General features: G+C 42.2%; 3 protein-coding genes across 7 annotated transcripts; 2 read left to right on the top strand and 1 right to left on the bottom strand.

The window, feature by feature from the left end:
• Nucleotides 1–132: 132 nt before the first annotated feature.
• arhgef25b (Rho guanine nucleotide exchange factor 25b) lies at nucleotides 133–15,374 on the bottom strand. 4 transcript variants are annotated; one of them, XM_088388506.1, is made up of 19 exons: nucleotides 14,880–15,374; nucleotides 11,209–11,423; nucleotides 9,388–9,511; nucleotides 8,828–8,927; nucleotides 4,633–4,946; nucleotides 4,449–4,553; nucleotides 2,909–3,039; nucleotides 2,743–2,809; nucleotides 2,558–2,661; nucleotides 2,412–2,481; nucleotides 2,224–2,313; nucleotides 2,065–2,157; nucleotides 1,945–1,995; nucleotides 1,794–1,871; nucleotides 1,527–1,718; nucleotides 1,178–1,358; nucleotides 928–1,101; nucleotides 696–836; nucleotides 133–628 (listed from the first exon to the last, which is right to left on the bottom strand). In XM_088388506.1, exons 3-18 carry the CDS (start codon nucleotides 9,433–9,435, stop codon nucleotides 712–714), a joined length of 1,923 nt encoding a protein of 640 aa, XP_088244632.1. In that variant the 5' UTR covers nucleotides 9,436–9,511; nucleotides 11,209–11,423; nucleotides 14,880–15,374; the 3' UTR covers nucleotides 133–628; nucleotides 696–711. The 4 variants fall into 4 exon arrangements, with proteins under 4 accessions (XP_088244632.1, XP_088244629.1, XP_088244630.1 ...); XM_088388503.1 differs by having other exon boundaries at nucleotides 908–1,101; nucleotides 14,880–15,369; XM_088388504.1 differs by having other exon boundaries at nucleotides 908–1,101; nucleotides 14,999–15,369.
• Nucleotides 11,063–14,410, top strand: ankrd33ab (ankyrin repeat domain 33Ab). The gene is made up of 4 exons (XM_088388513.1): nucleotides 11,063–11,477; nucleotides 11,651–11,780; nucleotides 11,856–11,996; nucleotides 12,512–14,410. The coding sequence occupies exons 1-4, from the start codon at nucleotides 11,223–11,225 to the stop codon at nucleotides 13,333–13,335; spliced, it is 1,350 nt and encodes a 449-aa protein (XP_088244639.1). The 5' UTR covers nucleotides 11,063–11,222; the 3' UTR covers nucleotides 13,336–14,410.
• Nucleotides 14,514–18,606, top strand: LOC148390667 (activin receptor type-1B-like). 2 transcript variants are annotated; one of them, XM_088388512.1, is made up of 9 exons: nucleotides 14,514–14,727; nucleotides 15,443–15,691; nucleotides 15,968–16,234; nucleotides 16,321–16,551; nucleotides 16,642–16,809; nucleotides 16,885–17,041; nucleotides 17,100–17,224; nucleotides 17,304–17,434; nucleotides 17,628–18,606. In XM_088388512.1, the coding sequence occupies exons 1-9, from the start codon at nucleotides 14,664–14,666 to the stop codon at nucleotides 17,751–17,753; spliced, it is 1,518 nt and encodes a 505-aa protein (XP_088244638.1). In that variant the 5' UTR covers nucleotides 14,514–14,663; the 3' UTR covers nucleotides 17,754–18,606. The 2 variants fall into 2 exon arrangements, with proteins under 2 accessions (XP_088244638.1, XP_088244637.1); XM_088388511.1 differs by having other exon boundaries at nucleotides 17,301–17,434.
• Nucleotides 18,607–18,765: the final 159 nt, after the last annotated feature.

Raw genomic sequence — 18,765 nt, 5'->3', positions numbered from 1 at the left:
CGTTTGGTTAAGTTTTTGGGCAAATTTTAAATAAGTTGTAATACATCATTTTCTCCGCTAGAGGACAATACATGCTATGATATTAGTGAAACCTCCGTTCAAGTGGACATAAAAATAATCTCTTCCAACCGGTTGAGTCTCTTCACATGAACACAACTGACGGCTATGTACATTGTGTGCTTTTATTATAAACGTCGACTTATTACAGGCAGAACAGAAGTGTACGTACCCGCTTTCCACTTTGCAGGATCATTTGTTTCTTTTTGCTTTATTTACAGCACAAAGCCAAGCACGGAAAGCAAAAACAAACTGAATTTAGAACTCTGAGATGCGCACTCTCTTTCTCTTCTTTCTGCTCAGTGACACAAGCACAAATGTGTTTGGTTCAGATAAGAATCTAATGATGGCTGCGCCTAAACAGCCCAACAAACTGTAAACACACAATTATGCCAAATCGCAAGGTTCAAATAAACAGTTAATTCCATTGAAAATGGACACTTGAGGTGTCACAGTAAATCAAAATAGCATCCGAAAGGTACAATGCCTGATAAAGACTTAGCATGGTCTCCATCCAGATGCTGCTGTCTGGCTCATGCACTCAAGTTTCACTGTCATGGAGAGTGGTTGCCTGGAAAGCGGCAGTCAATCGTGAAAATTATTGATTAAAGAAAAAAACGCAAGCAGGGGCGGTGTACCTGCAAGCTTTGCTGACTACGGGGTGGGAGAGAAATGGCCGTCTCGTGGCTTCGTGTGACTTCTGGGCCCAAGGTGAGTTGTGGCTCTGACGAGAGCTGAAGGTGGGTCACTTGAGGTGTCATGACGCAAGGGTTTGAAATCTGAAGATGGAAAATATTATAGTGTGATTCTGAACAGAAGAGAAAAAAAAAAAGAGCAATTGTGCGTTTACTGCTTTTGAGGCCGGGTTACGGTGGGGAGGATGCAGCGACGGAAGAGAGGTGTTGTAAGTCAGCATGCCGAGCTGCTGGTGGCGGTCCATCGATGCCGACAGGTAAGGCTGCAGGCAACTTGGAGACTTCATGTTCCTGCCAAGGCTGTTTGAGTTGCTCTCCTTTCGTTGGTACTCAATAGGTGACTGAAGGGCTGGAACAAGGACCGTAAAAAAAAATAAACAGCGGTCCTCTGATCCTTTTATTATCAAAACATGAAGTGCTGGTACCATTAAGGAAATTCCTTTGAGTGTCTAAAATTTGTATCACATCGCTGAGCCAAGCTTGCTGTATTTCCGGAGAGGTTGCCTGCATGATGAAGCGAGTCACGCTGCCGTTGATCCCGCGAGATGTCAGGACGAGAGAGCACGGGCCTTCACCGCAATTCTGCTCCACGCCAAGGCAACTGACCTACAATTTAGAAGGAACCTAATCAATTCAGGTGAACTTCATTTAACCGCCTCTAAAGATGCACGACTTCTGTTCTCTCTCTATTGCAACTTGGTAATGACACTGTCACTCTGAGAACATTCTTGAAAAAAAAAAGTCAATATTGAAAAATACCCAAAAACTATTTACCTTGATGCTGTTTTTAAAAATATATCCAGGTAAAGAAAAGCCCTTTTTCTTATCAATTGGCTCGCTGAAGATGACCAGCTGCTCAAACAGAAAGACCCTCCTCTCCTTAGGTCTGGAGAGCAGACAGCCTTCCTGGTCGCTCACAGAGAAGGTGTCCTGCTGGAGGAGCTTCCCCTGAGCTGTGATTTTCCCCTGAAACCAGCAGATTCATCCCAGTCGTAATGTTCACGTCGTGATTCTCGCTGGGTGTATGCGGGTTTATCGTACCTCAAAGCCTTGCAATCTGCCCACGTTCATCATGTCATTGCATCGTTTAGGCACAAAGCACGTTACCTCCACTGCCCTCTGCCAAGCAAAAATAAAACAGGAGAATCATGGCGATTGGTTCACAAGACAAAAAAAAATGGCTGAATCATACCCGGAGTTGCTCTACATCCCGTCCGGCTTTGCTGTAATACTTAAGGAAGTCCTGACGATGGCAAAGAACTTTGTTTTAGGATCTTTCATAAGCACAATAAGCAGGGGAGGTGCTGCAGACCTTGAGAAGGAGCTGATACTTCATGATGCGTTGGACGGGTTTGATCAACAAGTCATTGAGCTGCAGCCTGTGACCCAACTGCTGCCTGAGATCCTGTCAGGTGACACGCGGCATTGGTGAGTACGCAACGACGTGCGATTCTGTTTCTCAAGTTCTCACCTCAAAGAAGGTCTCGATGTACTCAGAGACAACGTGCTCTGATTTGGGCTTGTTCTGACAGTAAACCACATACATGTGAAGACGACGCTCCTGTGAAATGGACGGACAGACGGATTGACTGAGAAAATGAGACACTCTGATTGTCAGACAAACTGGAAAGAGAAAATGTTGAGCAGGCACAGCCTCACATGCTTGATGAAGAGCTGGGCCAAGGTGTCCGGATCAGCTACGCATTTCTCCAGCTCACCCAGGAAATAACTGAGGAACAAAACACAGGAAAAAAAAAATCAATCAAAGCAACCATATGATATAAGAAGTAAAAACAAACACACACCTCTTGTGCCAGTCGTAGATCTGATGAATGTTTCCAAAAACAATCCTCTCTTTTCCTTTCAGGTCTTCAGGAACGGCCTGACTGGTCATTGTTGCCATGTAGCCCTACACATAGACACATCTTATAAAGGAACACTAATTTCCAAAATATTTAGCTGCTGGGAAGCAAATTATACTGAACTGCACCTTCACAATGAGTCCAAGATCTTCCACATATAACCTTTCAGTTTCTATCAGCTCTGTCAGCACATACCTAAGAGAAAAAGACAATTTGGTTGAATTCAATGGAACCAACGTGCACAAAAATAATACTGAGAATCATTTTGTGAAGAATGTGGAGGGTGACACTTACAAGCTCTTCTCAAAGGCAATGTTTCTTTCTTCCTCGCTGTCAGCAACCACAGACAACTGGCTACCAGCCTCTTCTGTCACGTTGTAGCTGTTGTCTTCATCTTGGAGAGTGTTGACACTGGATTTGTGGCTCTGCAATGAACATGGACACATTTTGTCATTTTGTCAAAATCATGACTAAATCCCAGAGAACTTTTTTATGGTTCTTGCAGATTTTTTTTGTAGCTGTATGAAATGTAGTATGGGGTCTGATGGATGGTTGGGATTTGTAAAGGAGGATGGGGTGCAGCGGATGTTGTGCGGGGGGTAACGGCATGGAGTGCTGTTATGTAACAAATGCCCCTAGTCACCTAAAAGCGATCTAATCTAATGTGAATTTGACTGTAATCCTCTTGACATACTGCAGTCTCACTCCATTCTGTTCTCTATCTCTGAACAGTGCTTCATAATCCCTCTGTTAAGTCACGATGTGGGTCAAATTTGCACTTTGCTGTTTGATCGCCTGCTAAACCATCAGACGTTTTGCTATTTAAATTGTCGCACTGAGCTGAGTTGTCCTTAAATGCTTTTAGATAAACAAGTTAAGATGCAATCATCTTCCAAACAGTGTACGGCTTGTATATGAATTATACTGCCCCCTAGAGGCTGAGGAACACACACCAGAATAAACAGCACGATGCCCATCGAATTATAGGCACAAATTGTTGTAAAATCTATTATACTCGATTTAATTATATTACTGTAACTTTTATAAAGTATAACACCGTAGAGATTTTTTTAAATTAAAATAAATATATTTAAAAATTGTTGGCGTTTTTTGTGGGGAGCGTATACATTTCCAGTAATTTTAAAGAGGAAAGATGTTTGGTGTGGAACTTTTGAATTCAACACTAGAAGAGATATTGTGAGTAACCTCTGACCTTGCACACTATGTTTTTCTGGGAAGTATCTACAAAAGGCGAGACAAACTCCACAAAGATCAATCAGCCTGTATGTCACCTTGCCTCAAGGCTCTAACTTGGATTCAAACCCCTCGCCCTCTTTCCCAACACTGACTGACCGCTTGATTACATCCAGATGCTGTCTAGAAAAGCCTGCAGGATTGATTCGACTCCCTCTCAGTACGGTTTAAAGTTACCAGACAGAGGTGAAATGTACATTTGGCACAATTAGCGAAAGGCGCAAATCCGAAACGGTTCACATGCAAATGCAACTCAGTGTTTGCATATTTGTGATTCATAGCCTGAGCGCTCTTGTTATTTGCTTGTATGTAGTATTACGATAAATCACCATTAGGACATGAAAGCTGAATAAATAAGTTTTTTTGATTGGTGAAGAAAAGCTCCATTTAATTTAAAACTGCTGGGAATGGCTTGTGCTGAAAGTCAAACGTGAAAGGTTCAGTAGTAATTGATGTCAAGGAAGTATGATGCTACTCGACTGTTTTAAGGCATATCAGGGAGGAGTTATGTTTAGCCTGGGTTGTTGTTACCCTATGTGGTATTGTGTAATTTTCCGTAACATAATAATAGAGATATTACAAGACTCTGTGCGTCTCCGCCTTGCAAGACGTCCGATAAGTCACCCTGATGAAAAGGCGGCAGAGGAGATGAAACTTCGTGACTCAACGGGCCATCTTTCCATACCTGTGCAAGAAAACACTAATTTTATCTTCAAATATTTCATTTCATTAAGTACACGTGTCAATAGAAACAAAAAACGCACCGCATCTGCAGAGGGGAAGATGGTGAAGTCGCCGTCGTGCGGTTCCAAAGGCCTCAGCTGAGCTCCACCGTGGGAAATATTCGATGGCTGCCGTCTACTGTCCGAAGCGGACATCTGCTTGTCGACTCGCCCCGCTCCTCCTCTGGCATCGGAGCTTAGCTTGCGGACGGGACTGGTGAGCCACTTCTTCAAGGCGCTGACGGGATGGCGTGATCCTCCGGAGCCGGGGCTGGAGCTGCCCGAGGCCTGGTGGGATGGCGGGACCAGCGGCGGGTTAACGATACCATCCACGGTCACCACGGAGTACGACTCTCCTGCAGGGGAACGGAGCAGTTAATTGTGGGAGTTGGTCTTCTCGGGTCACAAGCTTCAGACAGATTTCTGCACAAAAATGTTCAATTTCCTGTGCTGAGCCCGAAGTGAAACTGAAGTCGCTGCAACTGCTGTACCCATTGGTACAAAATTCAAATTACTAATACAGCTTTGCTCATGTGAGGAACATCTTTGAATCACAGGTGGAAATTCTACATGTTGTTTTGACTGTACATAGTATTTATCATAGAGCATGAAAAAAGAAAAGTTAAATATAGTGATGCAGCAGTACCAGTTCTTTTTTTTTTTCTTCTTCATGACACTCAACAAAGCGGTGATAGTTGGGTAAATAACTTTAAATATTGAACTTTAATGAACAAGCATATATTTACAATGACAGGATTTCACCCATATGTAAGAATTTTTATTTCGCAAAAGTTATCGCCCACCTTTGATAAACTACTTCACCGATGTCATAACCTTTGATTTAGAGAAGTTTGGGTGATGGTCTGCAACTTCTCTGCTTTAAACCTTCATCTGAACATCAAACATCAGCGGTCCTTTAAAGCCACGTGGATTCACCTTCAAGACTAATAAAAACAAATTCTTTCCCTGGGGGAGATTCGATGGTATCGGTTGTTCGCCAACTGGATTTCAGAAGAAGTTAGCCTGACCTGAACAAAACAATTGCGGTTCCTTTCTTTGTCTCCAATAGTCTGTCTTGAGGTTTTAGTCTATCCCGTACGGATTCGAAACACTTTCTGCCAGATGTGCCCAATCCAGCCCTGGCTAATACTATTATTATATTATTATAATTATTTGTATTGATATAATAATAAAAATAATCTATCAGCTGTTTTTTTTAAATAAATACAAGGCGTAGTTATGTGTTGTTTTTCAGCGCATTAAATATAAATGAAAACAGGCAAAGAATGTCAAAGTGGCATTTGCATCATTCTATTTTTCGGGGTTCAATTTGGGGTTGAAAATTGGACTGACCCAGGAAGTAGGGTCAATTTCAATTGACCTTACTTCCTGACCCAACTTGCTGTGTTGGTGCAATTTTTAATTCATCAGTTTTAAGAGTGTACGCGTCCCTTAGAAGAAAAACGTTTTAGACAACCCTTTAGTGATTTAGTGATGGTCACTGCAATGTCCAAATCACTGTTGAGGTGCAAGTCAGTGTTTTGCTTGAGGAGCTTATGTAACGGGTCATTTTCCCACAGAGCAACAGCTGGACGTCCATCCGGACCCGAGGGTGTCAGGAGTGCACGCAGGCACCGGCGCTGGGATTTCAACCTTGCATGCAGGCGCCATAGGCAGCAGCAATAATATGAAAGCTTTACCATGGCAAACTAAAGCTGATTTATGAGAGTTGAGCAGGTGGATTAAAAGGTCTTTGAGGGTGATTGAAAAAGACAACGGGGTAAAAACATTAGCGAGGACACAAATTTACTGATTAACATTTTTGTAGTAGTTTGCGCATTGTGTTGCTGCTGTAACTGTAATGGAGAATTAGAGATTCTGCATAACATGTGAAGTAGTGAATAATTTGCATGTGTGGAAATGTGAGGATATGCTAGGACGTCGCCTCACTACATATTTATCAGGCTCTGATTAGAAACTTCTAAGGGCGCCAAAAAAAAAAGCTCTTCATATATTACGCATATCATTTGTGAGTCATGAGGAGCTGATGCTGCTTCATCGTTTGCTCAGATGAAATGCTCATTTAAACTAAATCCTTGCCCAGGCTTCCTGTTGAGGCGGATGGATGGTTAATTATAACACATGACAGACTGACAAGAATTGCACTCTGTGGCAAGAGCTAATGACATTTGATTTGCTGTGGATGTCGTTTCTGCAGCTTGCTTATTTTGCAACATCCAAATCCCCAGATGAAAGTATAGTAAAAAATTCTGTCCCTTTGAGAGTTGTCATCCTGTTTTCTGCTTGAATGCAATGTTCCTCAAATAAACAAATCTGCACGAAGAATAAAGTTCAAATGTAGATCCGATTGATCGACGCGGTCTTTAAACTGTTTACGGCGAAACAAATACAAGTATCACTATCGCAAGTGATATTGAAAGACAGTTGCATAGTAGGCCTAAGTGTTCATCAAAGATGAGACAGCCGTTTTATTCCTAAAAATATATATATTTTGTATTATTGTAAGCCGCTGTTTCACGACACAAAGTCTGAACATTAAATGGGGAGTTTGTAGTAAAGCAACACAACAATCTATATTCTCAGCATCTATCCACACAGAACAGCTCTGTAATCACTCTGTGAGCAACTGCAACAACACTGGATTTAAGGGTCGAGGCAGTGATGGCACAAAAAGGGTGTGTGTACGTGTGTCTGAGTGTGTGCGCATGTTGGTGTGCGTCTTTGTGTTTAGTTGCTTTGGCTCCTAACCAGTGCTACAATATCAGGAGTATTCATTTCAGTTACCACACACAGAGTGTATACCCAATTACAGCAGAACAAAACATCAGAGTATACTAATGCCACTACTAAATATTGATGCAGCACAAATCATTTGTTTGCATACAAGAGTGAAGCTTACAAATGTAAATAAAATCTTTGTGTATAGGAATATGTGATTTTTCCAGATCTATTAGTGTTTCCCAGCCTTCATTGAGCTAAGTCACGCATTTTCCATATGGGGAAAAAAAAATATAACGGTTCACTACGCAACAAAAATGTGGCTACACAACTAGGATTAAGTATTTTTTTGAATGACTCAAACATTATCGATAAAACCAGCTCTGATAAGAGATTTTGAGTCAAGCATCCGCGTACCGTACCTCTCATATGGCCAAAGCAGCATCCGCATTTACGGAGCAGTTTTCTAAACAGGTGCTGACACCCGCATCCCCGTTGCCGGTGACCCCCTCTCATGACCATCCTTTGCCACTGGCACATTCAAAAGTCATATCCGATGCAAGCATAGTGATGGATAAACAATGACACGATATTCCGCCCGTAATCCCCTCAGGAAAAGACATACAGATTGTCCCTTAGTCCTTTTCCAAAATGCAGATGAAAATCAATCTAACTGTGGCCAGACAGAAAGCAAAGAGGGCTGACAGAGCGGGAAGGAGGGGTGGTGGGATATGCGATGAGGGTGGGATAACATGCTCACATGGCCGAGACGGCATCGCAATCCTAGTCCCGCCTCCTCTCACCCTCATTTGCTTCCCCACTATGATTTTACTGCTTCTGTTTAGTAAGTAGCACTGAAGTAGAACTACAAGACAACTTGAACATTGCTTGAGTTAACTAATGCAAATGTATGCAGCAACACATGTAGACAGACAATAAACACATTTTCTTTATCCTCTGTGAAAAACAACTAATACGACTGCAGTTTACCGAGTTGTGCATTTTTGCTTGCCTTCGCTGCTGTTTTTACTGCCCCCTGGTGGCCAAATCAGTCTCCATCATTACTTTTTTGTCTTCTATTTATGTTATTACGATCAAGCACTTAAACCACGTCCAAACTGTGTGTTCACACAATCCGATCCTCAGCTCACTTGCTTGCTTTTGTGACCACAGGTAGCAAAAAATCTCGAGTGGAAAAAGCAACAAGTGGAAATATCAGCAGCGATATGAGCTGGCAGGACTGAGGCGGGCAGATTTAATCTCAAAGGCAAGATTAAGTATTCATGACCAGATGATCTTCTGAGTACAGCTGTCCAGTCATGTGGCAGCCGGTAGTGTGATTCAAATGCACATAAACTCGCACGAACACAAACATGGGAATAGTCAGTGAAGGAAAAGATTTTTATGCATTGTTGATGATGCAACAAATGTATTAGTAATGTAAATGTTGTGTTATTATTATTATTATTATTATTATTATTATTATTATTATTATTACCATGGCATCCTGCAGTCATACTCCTGGTCCACTTGAAGTCCATCTTGGTATGTTGATTGTTGTCATTAGCCAACATTTTGTCTTTGCTGCAGTCTGAAATCTTACACAAAGAGCATGTGTGTCAAGAAATGTCGTTGAAAACACAAGTTCCCTTTTCTCTCAAAAAACTGTACTTAAAAATACATTTTGTGTAGTTCAGGGCAGAAATAAATGATGTCACTTTCAACTATATTTTAATCCCTAGTCACACCTTTCCAGTCTGCTATTTTTGCTTCGGTGAGAGTGGTTTCTTATCTTAACACCGGAATATCACTCTGACAGCACTTAAGAGCATAACAATTAGACAAGCAAAAAGGTAAGCTAGCATGATAGCCAAAGCAACAACAAGAGCGAGACAACAACAAATGACTTGTATAAACTTGTACAAATACTGTGTAGAATAATATGAAAGCTTTCAATTTGAATGTTTCCACAAAAACAAGTGCAACGGCTTTCAAGAGAGCTACTTTCTAAAAGCATCACATCATTTCACATAATTTACATGACAACGGAAAACTCACTTGATCAGTCTTGTGTCTTTTCACTTGTACTTTAGCCAAATTCTTCATTGTTCATCTCTCGTGCTCCTCATGGATGAATGTCCCCCTGCCTTCATCTCCAGATCTTCCTCACTCCTCGTATCCTCTATTGGTGGACAGGGACGAGTAAGACAAACATTTAGTTTCCGCTCTTAGAGAACAAAAGAAGAGAAGCTTTCTTCTTCTGGGTGCTCATGAGGACTGCTGGTCAGATGCACTGGGATGTCTCCTCGGGTCATTCTAGTTAGAGGGGGTGCGGGGGACTTGATGTGTTCAGACAGGCCCACAGCCCCCACGGGGTCATTCCCACAGCGGGCTTTTAAACTGTCACAGAAAACTTGACTAAGTATTATCATGAGCATTCATTGAAAATGTTAGCATGACAGTTAAGACAGTTTACAGTTGCCTTAGTGATTTCATATATACCATGTGGATAAATCAATAATATACTAAGTGGCCCTGAAAAGAAATGTCAGATTTTAGCCAATTTGGAACATTAATATTTGAGCAGCATATGCAGTAAAGTTTTTTTTTTTTCTTCCATACTGTGTTGTTTTCACCCATTCAACAGGAGCAGAAAGGAGGATAAAGGGTTCAAGTAACACTTTTTGAATCCAGGACAGGGCAGATGAGGTAATGATCTGAAAGCATTCTATTTTTTTCACAGAAAGAAATGGAAAGGACCCATTTTCCATGTAAAGTGTAACCTCTGACTCAGATTTCACAACAAACTTTGCTATGGAAATAAGATGAAAAGAAATGCTCCCTCCCAAAGACCAGCTGTTGTTTTTATCTTTATTATATTATATTTTAGTGGTAATAGAGTTAAACCATGATAATATGTAGCTGAATGTTAATCAAATTAGGCCTTAACTCTGGCTGTGCGCGCAGCAAGGAAAAGCAGGGCGCCGTCTTGTGGTGCATTTCAGATTAACATTTGGAAAGTTTTAAAAATCCATTGGATTGGAATAAATAAAGAAATAACACACAATAAAAAAAACTTAAAGGTATGAGAAAAATAATTATTTTAACATTTTTAAAATGCCATTTTTGATCACACTATTGTACTTGTTAGAGTCCATCACACTTAGAAGAATGCCCATTGCTGGAATTATAAAAAGAAAGGAGGACGAATTTTTGAAAGCTAAGCAAAAAAAAGGCCCAAGCAGCAAGTAATCCTTCCTATAAACGTTGAAGTAGGATGAGTTGAACAGACAGTGTGAAGACTCCTCCTCTCAGTTTCATGTCACCACGACAACATGTTGGATGGAAATGAGTGAAGGACATCCTTTCTGAGGCACTGCAGGAAACTAATTTGTCAGATGCTAGGCGTGAGTGCCGGAAGAGGCTGGAAGTTGCCCAAGTTGACGCACATGGTGTGATCTGCATTCGGATATCTGGTGACTTACACTTGCTGTTCATTACATCATATGGTAAGTTTGATATCTTTATGTGCATGGGATTAGATGACTGGATAGTTGTTGACGGACACCACTCTTGACTGAGGTTATTCTGAGCTGCAGGTTTATTCCTTATTTAGCAGGCATGTGGGCTCAGCAAGGCTTTTAATTCCTGATCCAGTTACTTAACCGTGAGGGCCCTCACATGGCTACACCCACCCCATGACAGCCAGGTAATGCAGTGCTAATCCCTGACAGGTGGACTCTTGCTACCATGAACAAACCATTGTGCTTTTTGGGCCTCACTGTCGGATTGTGATGGTTGTCTTCACCTTGGCGGCATTATTCCATTCCGTGTGTGATTCCTTGGTAGATGTAGCCAGAAGGTAGAGCATCATCTTACCTGGCTGTTGGGAAATGGCCACTGCAGCGGAGGACCCTCACTTGGGCGCAGGCCCCGACGAGGAGGACGAGTCTCAGTCGGGGTGGGACTCAGACAGCATCTTGTCCGATGACTCCGTGCTGCCGGACTACACGGCGGAGACGTCGGACGGGCGGACGGCATCCACGCTGTACCAGGCGTGCGCCCGCAATGACCCGGGCTCTCTGCGGAGGGTTCTGGAGAGAGGGGTGACGAGAGATGAGGTCATGGACTTGGACATTAATAGCTGGGTAAGGATCTTTAGCATCATTAGGAAAATGAGGATCACAAATTTAGAGATTCCATTTTGTTCAGATGCTTACTTTAAACTCATGGTACATAGAAGATAGACTTTGGTTGCTGCGTATAATTGAACTCGAGCAGCATAATGATCTTCTTGGATCCTATGAACTACTTCCTACAGAATGGCTTGATGGTGGCTTGCTGCAAAGGATTCGTAGACATTGTATACACTCTTAACACCTGCCCCTATATAGACATCAATCATCAGGACAATGAAGGCAACACGGCACTGATGATTGCATCCCAAGCAGGTAAGTCCCAACTCATTTATGGCTAATACATTTTTATTCAGATATTGGTTCTAATTGATGCTTTTCAATCTCCAGGTCATGTCAACACGGTCATGTACCTGCTGAATTATTACCCTGGAATAGACACAGAAATAAAAGACTGCCGTGGCTTCACGGCTCTCATCAAAGCTGCGATGACGGGTCGCGATGATGTCGTTGCTGCTCTTGTTATGGCCGGTATGCAAGTAGGATGAAGATTAAACGCGCATTTTGTGATCTTCACATCTATAGTCAACACTCTTGCTGCTCTCTGATGACACAGATCATTTTTAAAAGGTCGCCATTATCCCATTAACCCCAAAACAAACGTTCAGTTCCAGAATAGCCCGGCCAGGCTGTTGAGCTGTCCATATTTTAAGCCAGCTAATTTTGTCCACCACAGAATGACGCCAGACCGGTTTAAGGGATCATTCTGAACACCAAACAAAATCCACCTGTAATCAGCGATTTTCTAATCTGGAACCTTTTAGATTAGCTACCGTAAATCTGCCTTTGTAAAAATAATCAAGATCAGTTTTAATTAACAGTGTCTGAGAAGTATTACTTTAGCAACATGTTTATTATTGTGATTGTAAGTTGGCAGTGCGAACTCCACTAGGTCATCCCGACAGCTATGTTAATTTATTTGCTTACACAATTTTAGCCGTGACATTAATCTTGCAGTTAATCTCCCGCTCCTCTTTTTTGCGCAGGGGCTGACATCCATGTGACAGACACCACAAGAGGAAAATGCGCTCAGGACTGGGCGCTAAAAACAGGTCGCTATGAGACAATGCAACGTCTACGCCGCCTCAAAATGAGGCCAAAAGCTGAACAGTTTTGTGAAAGTTACATCCCGGAGTGGCCTGAGCTCAAGGAGCGGGTCGCAAAGGCCCTGGCGGAAAAAAGCGCCCGGGAAAGAATCACCCATCACATTAAGAACACATTTGGATTCCGATTTCCTCACGACCCCGAGGACAACGGAGTCATGGACCACATGGTGCGCATGACCACCAGTATCCACAGCCCCCTCATTTCCACCGGGTGTCGTCCACTGTGTCCCACCAGCCCCCCCGAGGTGGGCAAGAGGCGACTCGCCGTACCGGAGCTGATGATGAAACACTCCGAGAAGGAACTGGAGGAAAGTTCTGTGTGCCACAGTGACAGCTCCGTGTCACACGTCATCCCCTCACTTCACTCGGCCGACTCCATCGCTACAACGTGCTGCGCCGACACCGACAGGAGGGGCAGCATCTTATCAATGGCCTCCACCACGGTGGCCTCCAAGTTCATCCCCCGAAGTATGGCCAGGAGGAACAGCGTGTTCCCCTCAGGGTGCATCCCCCAGATTAATATCAACAGACCCACAGAGCCCACGCCAAAGAAAGAAAAGAAAAAGAAGAAGATGGAGAAAGGCTATCTGGAACCACCAAAGTGGAAATATAAGGAGCTCAAGGAGGAAAAGAAGAAGGAGAAAAGGGAGAAAGAGAAGAATGAGAAAAAAAAAGAACGGGACAGCACAAAGAGCAAAAAATAACGTGTTTCATCAAGCTTTATGAAACCAAAGTTTTTATATAATCACCCCTCAGGGCTTCAAAAACGTCATTCTTGATTGATGGTAACTGCAAACAAGAGCAAACACTGTTGTGAAACCTCAGTTTTTTTGGATGCCATAGTTTGTGTACAGTTCTGTTTATGATTTTTTTTTTTCCATCCAACTTATATCCCAGTATTCATTCATCTGATTAATTTTCTTTGAAAACGGCTGTCATTGCTCCGGGTCATGTAATTCTCAGGGAATAGAACTGAGCTCAACTGGACTGCCTCGATTTGCATTAGCTCCAGTGGAAAATATTTATTCAGGTTTTCAATGATTTGATTTTAAGCACTTTTTGTAAAACAAAACCAAGGTTCCATTATAATACATTCAAATCCCATCTGTCTTACAGAACATGACAATTTTTTTTTCTTTTTTTATTCACTTTGACACAACCTGTGAATCCCATGATTATAGATTCCGTTTCACTGGTGCTAATTTATGCATCTAGCCAGTTAAATTATATCTACCTCATGAGTTCAAAAGGCATAGACGTGACTAAAGCAGATGGGTGAAGTATGGTGAGCTAAAACGTATTTATTCATTTTCTATTCAGCTAATTAAAAATATATATTTATATTATAATAATTATTTTAAAAATGTAATGAAAATACACAAGCTACAAACTAATAATTTTTATAGTCTAATTGCATAATTCTCTAATTAATCCGATTATGAATATAATTAAATTTTAAAATGAATTCTTTCCATGCACATAAAATTAAATTTGCATACATATTTTCCAACTTTATTCACCACATGTCAATTTTTAAAGTTATATTTGGTACATGGGCATAATGTTTTCGCATCAACATATACTGGACTATGCATCATATTGTATCATGTACATCTGTTTAATTGGCTGATTTACAAAAGTATTTTCCTGAACAATGCAAAACATAAATATTGTAAATATGTAGCAAACTTACATTAAAATTGAAGATGACTGACAGACATCCTCAAATGATTAGAATTTGTTTTAATTCATTTATTATGAATTAATTGACTGACAGATAGATAGATAGATAGATAGATAGATAGATAGATAGATAGATAGATAGATAGATAGATAGATAGATAGATAGATAGATAGATAGATAGAAAGAATTTGAGTTGTTTTTTATGCTTCCAAACAATCGGTTTGTTATACTGCCTGGAGGAGGAGGATTTCATGTCATGCGTCTTCATCTCATCTCATGTTAGCTAACCAACTTAGTTAGCAAAAATGTAGTGAAACGCTGCGCTGTTTATTTATTTTTCCATTCATCATGGCGAGTTTACACATAGCGCTAGTGTTCGTCATCTGTATGGTCGTGCACAGAAGCTGTGAAGGTGAGTTGCATCTTGTTGTTCTTCAGTTCCGTATCTACATTGAGGCGTTCGCCGCTAGCAGCATTATGCTAGTAGAGTTAGCCTTGTCACAAGATTGCCACTCTCGCACTTATTTTTGTTTTTCAAACTGTATTCACATGACTGTCACTCACCTCGGTTGTGCATTCTTTCAGCCACTCGGTTTAAAAATCACGTAATTGTGACGTTTCGTTCGTTAGTTGAGTTATCGCGTTGTGGCGAGCTTCGAGTTTGTTTGTGAGATGTTTCTTACCGTTCAGTCTCATATTCTTTCCTAAACTCTTCGTATTTGTCTAGTAAAAGTCAAGCCACCTTATTTACAGCAGGTGAAGCGCCCGTAAATCCTTGTGGAGCATATTCGGTGGCGCCTAATTGTGCCGATTATTTTGACAAACCCAAATGATAATCAGGGAATAGACTTGTATCAATAGTCATGTTACAAAAAGATTGTAACATACTTTAAGTCAAGCAATTCCCCAGTACTTTTCATTCTGATTTAAGGCAAATAGCAGATTACACCTTGGACTGATCACCAATCCCAAGGCACTTAGAGCAACATCATTAAACCATTCACACTCACTTAGTGAGAACTAAATCACTTAGCTGGATGATAATAGCTTAAACTCACAAACGTGACTTTTTGAGGCATATTTTGTAACTCGACAGCTTTTGATCATGCCTCCAACTGTCTCCACAGCCCTTCTGTGCAACTGCACCACTGCAGAGTGTGTGAGAACGAGCGGCTTCCGGTGTGAGACAGACGGAGCCTGCGTGGCCTCCACGGCCCTCATCGACGGTAAAGAGCATCATCTTCGCGCTTGCATCAGCAGAGACAGACTTGAACCTCCCGGACAGCCCTTCTATTGTAAAAGTGCCGAGGGCCTGGTCAACATCCACTGCTGCTACACTGACTACTGCAACAACATTGACCTCAAAGTGCCATCTGGTGAGAACAAAAACCAAGTTTGCATCTTTAATGGACACTCGGGAAAATAAAGACATAATGTCCTAAACTAACTCATCCCACACATATTCACGGCAGTCTGCTTGATTATGTAATGACTTCTGCAAAGGATGAGATGATTTCATCAGCGCTTGTTTGTTTTGTTGACTTGTGCTCTACATACTTCTACATAGTGGAATCACAAACTTTTTTTTAACTTGAAGTTGAGCCTACATGTAAAAATGTGTTGACCAGTGTAATTTAATTTCCTGTCCTTAGCAACCGCCCAGCCAGGTTCCAACGAAGCTTTCCGGCCAGGTGGGACGTGGGGGCTGCTGGAACTGGTGGCTGTGACTGCAGGGCCGCTGCTCCTCCTTTGTCTTCTGCTGCTGCTCGGTGTGCTCGTGTATCAGCACCAGCGGAGGACCTGCGGCCATAGACAGAGGCTGCAGGTGGAAGACCCCTCCTGCGACCACCTCTTCATGCCCAATGACAGGAGCCCGCATGACTTCATTTACGATCTGTCAACATCTGGTTCCGGCTCAGGTCGGGGCAAAGTGTAATTACCGGACCGCAAGCCGACTTTCATGTGCTCTGTTCACAGGGTTTCTTTTTTTCCTCCTTCTGTTCAGGCCTGCCTCTATTTGTCCAAAGGACCGTCGCTAGAACAATTGTCCTCCAAGAGGTCATCGGAAAGGGGCGCTTTGGCGAGGTGTGGCGAGGGCGTTGGCGTGGCGGCGACGTGGCGGTGAAAATATTCTCCTCCAGAGAAGAGCGCTCTTGGTTCCGTGAGGCTGAAATCTATCAGACCATCATGATACGACACGAGAACATCCTGGGCTTCATTGCAGCTGACAACAAAGGTGCACATCGCTCAAAAGCTTGAAGGTTCTGCTCTATTTCCCAGCTAGGTCCGTTAATGACGTGATCAATTATCGTCTGTCTTGTTGTAGACAATGGCACATGGACTCAGCTGTGGTTGGTGTCCGACTACCACGAGTACGGTTCCCTGTTCGACTACCTCAACCGCTACTCCGTCACATCTGATGGGATGATCAAACTGGCGTTGACTGCTGCCAGCGGCCTGGCACATCTGCATATGGAAATACTCGGAACGCAAGGTGCACCCAGTTTTTTGTCAGGGGAACATTTAGTGCGTAATTCTTGATTGGTAATGAACATAAATTATTTTGTAGGCAAGCCGGGCATCGCCCATCGTGACCTGAAGTCTAAAAACATCCTCGTGAAGAAGAACGGCACCTGTGCCATCGCCGATCTCGGTCTAGCCGTCCGGCACGACTCCGTCACAGATACTATCGACATTGCTCCCAACCAAAGAGTGGGAACCAAGAGGTGGGTCAGCCAAAGGAAATACTTTTGATCACCGATTAAAAATCATTTTTCCTTCCAGGTACATGGCTCCAGAGGTGCTGGACGAGACAATCAACACGAGACACTTTGAGTCGTTCAAATGTGCTGACATCTACGCTTTGGGACTGGTCTACTGGGAGATTGCGCGTCGCTGCAACAGTGGAGGTCACAGGATTTTTTTTTTCTTTCAACTCAAATTATCCTACTTCTGTGCTCACAGTGCCGCTTTTAACTGTGCTAGCAGGTATCCATGAAGAATATCAGCTGCCATACTACGACCTGGTGCCCTCAGACCCTTCAGTTGAAGACATGAAAAAGGTGGTGTGTGACCAAAAGATTCGACCTAACATCTCCAACTGGTGGCAGAGCCACGAGGTAATGACACAACCTCTTCGGAATGTTCAGACAGCCACGCTCAAGATGGAGCTAATGCTTTTAAGCATAACCCACGCTAGTTGAATGAATAGTTTTCCACGATTGTTTAACATTTCTGTAGACTAGCATGATTTTATCATATACAATCCTGACATTTTTTTTTTAACATTATCTGCTCTTCCTTCTGTTCCAGGCTTTGCGGGTTATGGGCAAAATAATGAGGGAGTGTTGGTATGCCAACGGCGCTGCCCGCTTGACTTCCCTGCGCATCAAAAAAAGCTTGTCCCTGCTTACTGTCAAAGAGGACATTAAAGTCTGATGTGAAATCAGCCAAACGTTAAGAAAGAGCTCATGGATGTGTCACATCTACAAGTTAGCCTTCCTCAGACGCACTTCGAAAATGTGACACTGTTAATCACGACTGCAAAGGTTTTGTGAGTTTTTTAAGGCACTAGAATCCAAACCCTACCTCGCCTACCCAGAGACAGGTCCCTTTTTGCTCATCCTGAGACTGTCCCTGCACTTGTAAGCAATTAATGACACCGAATGTATTGTGATTTTATTTTTTTTTTAAATACTTTGAAGGTGTTGGCAAGTTTTTCTGAGAAGCAAATAACGCATGTGATTCCACAGTAGCTGTAAATGCAACCAGGCAACATCCTTCAGGTCTTTGGACATTGTTTCTCACACAGTAGATAGTAGTCAGACATGCACCCAAATGCAAGGATCACATAAATTTTGTTTTAAATTTCATCTCATAGGATACTCCTATTTCTAACCTGTTGACTGTATAGTACAGAGGTGGGTAAGCACTTTCTAATAAAGTCCTCCTAGGCACATATTTAAAAAAATGACACAAAAATGGCCCCACATGTTCCCCACCACGGTAATCATCATTTTTTTGTGCATATTTATGTGGAACACTACTTTAAATCTCAGAAATATTTTGGAGAACAGGCACACTTTTGCTGTAATGTTTATTTCTATTTGTCTGCTTATTGAACAACCCCCAAAAAGGCCTCATGTGCGTTACTACTGAGCTTGCTGCTTGGCTTACCGTCATCTGTAACAAACATGCCACTGTACACAAACTGTCAATGTATCTGTTTTTGTCATAAGCACTGTAAAAGCTTGTCAAGTTATACATTTGGATGTTAAAAGCGATAATGAAAGACGAGGTGTTTTGTCCACATGTACTTACCTTCAATGTAAACAGTCGGTGTTGCATCCTCGAGGTATTTACCATCTGAGCCAAAATAAGTTAATGTAGTTGTGATGTTTCTGTTTCTTAACCACAAAGAACCTCAAAACACAAACTCTTAAAGAACATT

This window comes from Syngnathus floridae, chromosome 11 (genome assembly GCF_059516105.1).
Source record: "Syngnathus floridae isolate MCC-2025c chromosome 11, RoL_Sflo_1.0, whole genome shotgun sequence".
In the NCBI taxonomy this organism is placed as follows: domain Eukaryota; kingdom Metazoa; phylum Chordata; class Actinopteri; order Syngnathiformes; family Syngnathidae; genus Syngnathus; species Syngnathus floridae.
Note: the sequence above shows the minus strand (reverse complement) of the source record. Positions and strands in the feature narration are given on the sequence as shown.

Excerpts from the sequence above, each read along its gene's own strand:
- ankrd33ab (XM_088388513.1), top strand. The coding sequence starts at position 11,223 with ATGGCCACTGCAGCGGAGGACCCTCACTTGGGCGCAGGCCCCGACGAG. Across the intron at positions 11,781-11,855 it reads GATGATTGCATCCCAAGCAG|GTCATGTCAACACGGTCATG; the intron begins GTAAGTCCCAAC and ends TTCAATCTCCAG. Across the intron at positions 11,997-12,511 it reads TGCTGCTCTTGTTATGGCCG|GGGCTGACATCCATGTGACA; the intron begins GTATGCAAGTAG and ends TTTTTTGCGCAG.
- LOC148390667 (XM_088388511.1), top strand. The coding sequence starts at position 14,664 with ATGGCGAGTTTACACATAGCGCTAGTGTTCGTCATCTGTATGGTCGTG. Across the intron at positions 16,552-16,641 it reads CATTGCAGCTGACAACAAAG|ACAATGGCACATGGACTCAG; the intron begins GTGCACATCGCT and ends GTCTTGTTGTAG. Across the intron at positions 16,810-16,884 it reads GGAAATACTCGGAACGCAAG|GCAAGCCGGGCATCGCCCAT; the intron begins GTGCACCCAGTT and ends ATTATTTTGTAG.
- arhgef25b (XM_088388503.1), bottom strand. The coding sequence starts at position 9,435 with ATGAAGAATTTGGCTAAAGTACAAGTGAAAAGACACAAGACTGATCAA. Across the intron at positions 4,947-8,827 it reads TATGACTGCAGGATGCCATG|GAGAGTCGTACTCCGTGGTG; the intron begins GTAATAATAATA and ends GTTCCCCTGCAG. Across the intron at positions 837-907 it reads GTAACCCGGCCTCAAAAGCA|ATTTCAAACCCTTGCGTCAT; the intron begins GTAAACGCACAA and ends TTCCATCTTCAG.